The sequence below is a fragment of the Pocillopora verrucosa genome, chromosome 7, assembly GCF_036669915.1.
Source record: "Pocillopora verrucosa isolate sample1 chromosome 7, ASM3666991v2, whole genome shotgun sequence".
Lineage (NCBI taxonomy): Eukaryota > Metazoa > Cnidaria > Anthozoa > Scleractinia > Pocilloporidae > Pocillopora > Pocillopora verrucosa.
In genome coordinates this window covers 23,043,018-23,051,971 of record NC_089318.1, presented here as the reverse complement: position 1 = coordinate 23,051,971, position 8,954 = coordinate 23,043,018, and the positions used below count along the sequence as shown (strand labels likewise).

General features: G+C 34.8%; 1 protein-coding gene across 3 annotated transcripts; it reads right to left on the bottom strand.

Moving 5' to 3' along the window:
* Window positions 1-768: 768 nt before the first annotated feature.
* Window positions 769-7,640, bottom strand: LOC131799958 (uncharacterized). 3 transcript variants are annotated; one of them, XM_059117663.2, is made up of 3 exons: window positions 7,531-7,640; window positions 5,369-5,534; window positions 769-5,086 (listed from the first exon to the last, which is right to left on the bottom strand). In XM_059117663.2, exons 2-3 carry the CDS (start codon window positions 5,511-5,513, stop codon window positions 4,533-4,535), a joined length of 699 nt encoding a protein of 232 aa, XP_058973646.1. In that variant the 5' UTR covers window positions 5,514-5,534; window positions 7,531-7,640; the 3' UTR covers window positions 769-4,532. The 3 variants fall into 3 exon arrangements, with proteins under 3 accessions (XP_058973646.1, XP_058973644.1, XP_058973643.1); XM_059117661.2 differs by lacking the exon at window positions 7,531-7,640 and adding an exon at window positions 5,987-6,098; XM_059117660.2 differs by lacking the exon at window positions 7,531-7,640 and adding an exon at window positions 5,729-5,972.
* Between the last annotated feature and the right edge of the window lie 1,314 nt (window positions 7,641-8,954).

Below are 8,954 nucleotides of genomic sequence, written 5' to 3'. Positions count from 1 at the left end.
AGACTTGAGATTGGTGTGTTATAGTCAACTGCTCTTGGTGCACTTGAGGCAACTCCCCTTAATTTATCAGATTCACACAAACCAGAGTTTATTGTTATCACCACAGAGATTCATGTCCTACTAAACCCGGTGACAACGACAATTGTGGTGTTGCAAGATCTAACCGGGTTGATATGCAAAGAGTGGATTAAATTTAATCACCAGTTTTCATTCACCTCACCTAAAAGTAGTGTTCCACTTCTAAAAATTATTCCTTTGGATAAATCATAAACTAGGATGTTTCCCATGAGTCTGCCACTGATTACTAGCACCAAAACTTAGAGTTATTTCAGCATATAGTAGTTCCACTTGATGGTTTGCACGAGGCTTGCACAGAGCAAAACTGTGCATCTCACCCTCCCAATTAAGAAATGTCTGACACATCAACTATACCATATTGTCTTTCTCCTAAGGGAGAAAATGTATTTCTCATTATGCAAAGTAGTGCAATCTAAGGGATGAAATCGGGAGAAAGACAGGGAGGAAAAGATGTCCAGTAATTGTTGAGGACTCTCTGCTCTTGTTTACAAACAAGTGCTATTTCCTAGACTTAATCCTCAGTTAAAAGGAGTCTGCTCAAGCACCTCAAATAACCTTGGCCAAGGCAGAAGAAATTGTTTGTTCTTTGACACAAATGCAAAGGTGACTGTCATGGTAAAATAACATATTTTTGTAAACTCAGTTCTGTCAAGATTAGGGAGATGTTAACCTGTGTGGACCAGGACCCTTTCCACCCTAACATCAGTATGAATATTCTCCACACAGTTCCCTATACATTCCTTAGGGTGCTGATGAGGAGAATTTGCTTTAAAATCCAGAGCTTTTCTAGTTGGTGACCATTTCCTTTATTCTCATTACCTGAATGTTTAATTCAGAGGTGATAGTGTAAGGAGAAATTAGATGCTAATCACTCTAAGGGGTTAAAGGGTGAATGTTAGTTTCCTGTAATTAATCTAAACATTTCATCTTTTGAACCAGCTGGTTGCTAAATTGAAAACAATCATGACTTGGCCACTTACAATTTCCCATGCTTGGGCTAGTGTTCACTATTTCATTCCCAAAGTCCTCATCAGGTATTTTACATAGTCTGTTCTTGTTTGTGGTGGTGAGTAACAGGGTTCGGTTTGAAAAATCTCAATTGCCCAATCAAAAGGGCTCCTGGTTGAAATACATCTACATACGTGTATCTTTTTGTTCTGCATGGAACATAACATATTCATACCAAGGTTACCTCTAAAGTGAACACAATAAAAATATCCTCTTATGAAATGTGATGTTTTATTGAATTCACAGTTTTCATAAGGTAGATTTTTTAATGAAAAAATTTATGTATGAAGGGGTAGAAATGTTTAAAATAGTTTAATATACAAAGAGCTGAACCATCTAGCACCTTACACATCATCAAAAATGAACTTACATGGAAGCACTTAAATTAAACACTGACAAATTTAGTAATGAGAATATGCTGGTAATTAAATTATCAGAATATAAAATTTATGTAATGATTAATACTGTGGAGGTAGAAATTTAACAAAATAATATAGTACTGAGTGAACTAAATTTTCTGACTTTCATTCAATTCTATTAATAAAATGAGAACACAGAGGTTGAGGCTACATGATGAAACAGAAAATATAGATTGAAATTCAACTGTTGAATTCGAGGAATATCACCTTTTGTGTCCTCAGTGTTATCATTTGTTATTAATTTTCAATTCTTAAACACAGTCTGCAAAATGTACCTTAACCTGTACAACTCTCACGTGATAAAAAAAGGAATAGATAAATTATTCTTAAAGGACAATATGGTATTAGATGGACCAAAACTTAAGTACTCCAGCATTAAAGCCAAAAATCACAAAACTTTTTTTATAGACACACTTTTCAATGAAAATAAAATTTCTCCAAACTAAAGTAAAGAAACAATGTTTCAAGTACAAGGAAGACAATATTTTTGCCCAAAACTTTTTCAGCAACATTATAACATACCGCTACTAACCAAAATAGGAAGCTGTGATTTTAACTCTCAGCCAAAAAAAAAAAGACAATTATTTCCATGGTCCTTTCCTAGAAAAATTGTTTAAGTATTGTAAAACAACAGAATCTGTTGTTAAAAAAATGTTGGATCTCATTTTTTTCCACCCCAGAAACTATGCACTTAATTATACTTTCCCAACAATCCTATGGTCTATTTTGCACTTACACCATGTATAGGAAGTGAAGTATATAGAAAAAATGTTTTCTTTAGCATAAAACAAACTCTGAAACATGTTACATGGGAATAAATATATATTTTTTTAAAATAAAGAGTTTTTCCCAACAATTCACCACTGATAATATCAAACAAGAAAATAATTAAGTTAGCTAAATGCTGCTCTGATATTTCTTATACATTTCTCTATCTTTCACTTGCATTGCAATGTGACAGATATATCACTCATAACTTAGCTTTTTAGGAGGATCTAAACATGATTATAAATTACTATATTAAATGCATCTAAATATGATCAATTAAGTTGTTAGATTCCCATAAACCAGCCCTAACAAATACTTTGTGTCAAACAATACACTTTGAAAGTTCAGAACTCTACAATACACAAAACATGTATACAAATGTAAATGTACACCTTTCAGTCACACTAAGATGCTATGCACTTTTATATTACCTCTTAATAATAATAGCCATTTTTCCTCTGACTCTTAAATACACTTCTATCTGGTAATCTCAAATTTGGTTATCCTGTATGTTGCAATTCATTGCTGTATGACAGCAAACCTAGAGAGTGTAGTAGTTAAAGTTGTTGTAAACAGTTCTTACAACTAATTTGGAAACTTAAACAAAAAAAAAAAAAAAAAAGAATTGTTTTGATTGAGGTCCACATAACCATATTGCTACCTCAAGTTTGTCTTTCCAAGTAAAGCATGTATTTGTTCTTTGACCAAAAATTAAATCCATAATTTTCAACCATCAGACCAATAAAAACCAAGTAAAAACACCCTTCCATTTTATCAGATACCACAACACTGTCTCACACATTTACTACTAAATAGCTATACACCCATTTTCAAGAATGTTGGAATTTGCAAAAATGTAAGAAATATAAACACCTTTTATTTCCTCATCAAAAAGGTATGAAGAAAACAAAAGGTATATTTGTTGTGTATATTTTCAAATTACACTAGTTTTGAAAACAGGTGTATATTTATATATTGGCATTCAAAGATGTTGTTTTTATACATCATCATTAGTTCAATTTTAGATGTCCAATTGTATTGCTATCTTAAGTTTCACAGTTAATATTCACAAAAATAGCAATATTAAGCTTTGGATGAGGTATGTACTCAGCATGTCTTCAATTTTACATCTGAAAGTTCTGAGCAAATTATGAGACTAAGTGTCAATATATTCAGATGAGTTTTTAAACCACATGTGACAGAAGAAACAAACATAATAACACTGCTATTGATAACATTCCAAGGAAACAATGTCGTGATAAATAAAGCCACTTTCAGTAACAATTCCTCCGAAAAAGTCTAGACATTTTAGGTGTGATGTAAAATCGAGTGTTGATTTTATCACTGCAGAGAAGACTCTGTCCATAGCTACATGTGTGTGTAGCCTAATTTGGTATTATAAGGTAAAGGAAACGACCTGTATACAGGAGTGTATCCTGTTTTCCAGTAGTGCCAGTGTCTACAGACATGTAAAACGGTCATCTAGTAGTAAATATAACGCTACATATCAAGATTGTGTTCTTGAATTGAAACAAATGTAAGAACAAGTGCCATGCAGCCGTTGATTGCAATGCAACAAAAAAATTTAACCCTCAATCGATAAAATATTACTGAGCCATTACTGAATAAATGAGAATGAATTGTTGGGTTTGAACTCGTGATCTTTTTTCAATTTACATTTTTGGCGTAGTTTAAAACTCCATGAAGGTTGTGACCTCACATACAGGAATTAAATGCAGCAGCTATGTCCACGCAGAAAAATGTCACCTTTCCATGTTTTAGTTTAAACATAGCGAGAGAAAAAAACATTGATTTCCTTTCTAGTTTCACAGATAAACCTCCTTCCGAAGTTAAGTGCGTTGTTCATTACCAAATTAAAGGTTAAATCTTTTGATATATCGCGTGTGTCAAAACATCAACACAAAGAACTACGTTTAAACCAGATCTCTATGTTACAAGGGTATACAAATTGTGATTTTGTACAAAACGTTCGGCACAAATATTCACTGTGGCTTCATAACTTACTAATGGCTGATTTGATTAAGTTAATTTTCCATTTATACATAAAATATCTCCTTATTCGATCGACAATCTGCGATATCTTATGTACTCATCGACATAATCTGCTCTTTGTACAATACGTATAATATAAATATATGTTGACCTTGGAGGTTCTATAAATTAAAATAACTCCAAGGTGCAATAAACAAAAGTTTTACAAACATTTGCGATTTCCAAAAGTATCTAAAGATTTCAGACTCACGTCTCCAAGGCACATATGTAGCTATGAAAAACACTGTCCAGTTCGCCGAACAAGGATTCCCTATCGCAAGCAATTTCTTCGGCATCTTCGAACACATCGTCGTCTACGTCCTCCGGGAAAGATTCAGAAATTGTACAACTACCACGCAAGTTGTCATTGGCCATTAACGATGAAGAGTTTTCAACACAATTTGTCCTGGAATCACCCGTCGCCACGTTGTTGTCAAAACTTAATCTTATCACTTTAGGATGTGGCGGCGAAGAATCCTCTCTCGTGGTCGCCTCCGGTGGCTGTAGAGTTATTACACTGCCGCAAACAAACGGGTTTTCTTCTGCGTAGATCTGCTTGTGAAGCATCTTCAAGGTATTGTTTATTAAAACTGTACGCCTGAGACAAGCTTCAGGATCTTCCAATCGACGCAACTTTTCAAAAGTGACTTGTAATATAAAGCGACGTTGATCAACAAGTGATACAACAGAGCTTTCGCTTTCTACGACAACTTTGCTGGACTCTTTCCTTTTGATTCCTCTCTCTTTGATCCGATATATATCTGTGAAACGGGAGATGAATAAGTAAATAGGTCAGGGCACAAATATTAAGTGCTATTTAAATAGACCAAGACCTTTTCAAGGCCGAACTTTGCAACATTAAACAAGAGAACACAAAAGAATCGTACTTAATTCAAACAAATCAGGCAGGGTGATCACTGCATACGAATTAGGGATGAATGTAGGCAGTCAACCTTTCGCTGCACTTTTCATACGTAATAAGGTTTTGTTCTAAGATTAAAAAGAAAATGGGAATTCAATTAGATGTGAGAGAATTGTCTTACCTTTCTCCCCTGGGTTCGTACAAAGAAAATTAAGTTCTTCGGATTGAGTTTCCCATTCTTCAGACAGGAATGTTTCGTCTTCGTCCAAACACTGATCTTCCATCGTAAACGACCACAAATTTGTCATGGGAATTACAAGGGTCATTCCACATCGCCTAAATAAGACCTAAAACGTGCGAGAAAATTTTATTAGTGGAGAGTAAATATAGGCATGATGCATCATAAACTTAACGCCGCTTTCATGAAAAGTTAAAAAAAATTGTAACTCGCGCTGTCATTGTCAGCGACGGCAAAAGGCGAAGGAAAAATATTGACACCGCATTCTAAAATTGGTTTATCGGCGCCGCATCACAAACATACCTACACTAACAAATACGAGAGTAAATAGCCTAAGAGATTCCGCAGTTGAATGAACAAACTTCCTCGGTTACTATTAAACTGATGAAGCTACATCCTTTCCACTTTGTTGTCCTCAAAACACTAATCAAAACCATCAAAATCATTAAAAATGAAAGTTGCTTTAGCGTGCCATTATTCCAGCCCATTAAAGCTTTTCTACGCTTCACAAATTACCAAGCATCATCAGTCGTACAAAAAATTATATCAAAGCCGTAAGACCTTCAATGAAGATAAAAAGGAACTAATCTGGATGTTTTTGACCAAGCAGCGGCAGATGTCTCAAAGGAAAACTTCAATGCTCTGTTTCACACACAGCCTCGCACCACCACCCTTGTCACAAATCGACACTTGATTGGCTTTCGCTGTATTGAGCGGGCTTCTCTATTGTTTTCAGTGTCAAGAGCTTGTCAACACACCTGTCGATGTTTGTCAAAACGAGCCAATCGGAAGTGTTGGATTCCGGATGCATAGTGGCTTGAATAATAATTGTCGCTTTTGCGATTTTACCCGTTTTACGATCGGTTCATCCTAAATATTTTATGCAATGGTTGTAAGCACGCATCATTTATTTAAATGAAACTCATGTGAGCATTGATCTTTTTCACTCCATGTTTTTGTTACGTAATTAGGTCATTAAAAACATCCACTCTTCGATAAGAAATCGCGCGGGTGTATTTTGATTTGAGTTTGATGAGACATAGCATTAATATAAATATCTCTTCCTTCCAGACAGCGTAAGTGTTGGCAAATTTACTGCTACTCCACAGGAAGACCTATATTTATTACGCAAAAAAAAGTGCCTTCGATCTTCGCACATTTTTTCAGATTTAGAACAAACTGGAAAAAAAAAACGATCTTGCGTTCGTCTCACCAGCTAGGAAAAGGTATTCATCTTAAATCAGCGATCTAGCGAGTTTTTCGGTAAATATATAATTCACAAGAAATAACAATTACTCAGCGACATAGAGGAAAGTTTTCCGAATTAATTCATCAAAGAAATTGGTTAAAGATGACGGAAAAATGGGAGGAAAATGAAATTTAGCGATTAGTTCAAAGGTACACCAGGGCGAACTGCAATGAACGGATGAAAAAGATAAAAAATCAGTACCATCCTTTGTAGGAGTGTAGGCCATACAAGGCTGTGTATTAAGTCAGTACTTAACGTGTAAATACAAAGGAAAATAAAAGCAAACAATCGTGCGAGGACAGCTTTTCTACACACAAACTGCTATCTTTCATTACAGCGCGTCAAAACTATCGATTTCGTATTTAATTCAGCACAAATATTGGGAAAAAAATTAATGACAAATGTATTTTGAATGAATTTAAGTAAAAGCGTTATCTTACTTGGAAGAATCAAGAGAAACATTTCGACTAATAAACAAGATAAACTCAACAATTTGTCTTGAGTCATTCAGCTCGACCCTCGCTACCGAGGTTCCCCGCTCAGTTGAGCAAATACTGCAGTTTGAGATCTTTACGCTGGATCATTCCAGGAAAACGGTGAAAAACAATTGCATTGAAAACTGATTATTTGCGAATAAAAAAGAGCTTTCCTAAGTACCAGCGCTACAAATTACTTCATCTCGCCGATATCATCAGATTATTTGTTAGACGGAAAGTAATAATTTGAATTTGAACAAAAGTGAAAACCCTCTCATGCAACAATCGTACGCTGCATGCTCTGAAACTCCAAAAAGTTACTACTGCTTTGCCATCTACAACAAACTTGAAAAAAAAGCGATGGAGCAAATTCAACCCACCTTATCAATATAAAGAGGTGTTCTCGATTTGATGCAAATATTTATCAGATTTCAGACAGAAAGTTATGATTTGTATTCGCAACCCTGCGTGGCCATGTGTAATGTTGAAGTCTGGTGCATTTCATTAGCGAGAGCTAATTGCAGATGTGACAAAGAAAGCCAATAGAATTTCGCATAGGGAATTACTTTCGCATCTCATAACTTATCAAACAATACGGAGATCTCCTTTATTAAAAATTCATTGTTTGCTGATCTAAGCTGGCTGCCAATAACATGTCCACTCGCTTAAAAGGAACAATATTCATGGAGAAAATTAAGACAAATGTTAACATAATATTCAAATATGCACGCGAAAAACGTTAACGAAATATGTTATATTTGCTTCAATTTTCCTTTAAAAGAAATTTATGTCAGTTTTAAAACTGCTATCATAAACATGGTGTGAAATATTAATTCAGAAATCGAAAACTTTGCAATTCAGAGCGGCTTGACTAAATCAAAGTCAAGTAGTAATTTCAGACGCAAAATTTATTAAAAGCTGGGCAACGTAGAAAGTAAACAACACGTGATGTTCTTGAGAAAACTTTAATTCACAAACATCATCTCATGTTTACCTAATTATTTCGAGCTAAAATGATGTCAGTTTAGCGATTGGAAGTCATCTTTCTGTGTGTTTATGGTGTAGAAAGGCGCAACACGAAAGATAATTTCGGAATTACTTTATTTATTGTCAGCTTACTTGTAGCGCAATTGAACAGAAAATTATAAAAACTAATTATCTGTAATACTTTTGAGGTTGTGAGGTTTCCCTAGTGATGGCTTTCAAAGCAAAAACGAGTAAACTAATACTACGTGTCACAATCTTGCTAAAAATAAAAACACGTTTCTCCTCACGTACAACTGAAAAATTGAGTTATTCGCCCATTTGACAGAATCAACAATTTTCATTCCTGTTCTTTGGAAAATCCATATTCAAACCATTGTGGTCATATAAGCAATTAATAAGACAGTTTTTGGAAACTAGTTCATATACCCTCATTGAAATGTTCTCCAACTAATTTCATCTAGTTTTATACTTAATTAGTCATCATTTGATTATTGATCTTCAGTTACATACTGGTGCTTGATTCCGAATGTCATTTTTCACCGGTTGAGTGTCGTATGACCAAACCCCAAGTGATCATAGCGACCGATAAGAACGAAAAAAAATCACAATACGGGCACATAAGAACCCTGAGTGAATGTGGCTGGAGTCATGCACGGGAAAACGCACGCGACCAATTGATTTCTAAATTCTGCGTCTGATTGGTCATGGGGGTGAGGTAAGTATTCTGAACCAATCAAAAAAACTACGGTGGCCCACAACTGTCACGGTAAAAGAAATAACTTCTCAGCAAAGAAAAATACTCACGGCAAAATGAAGA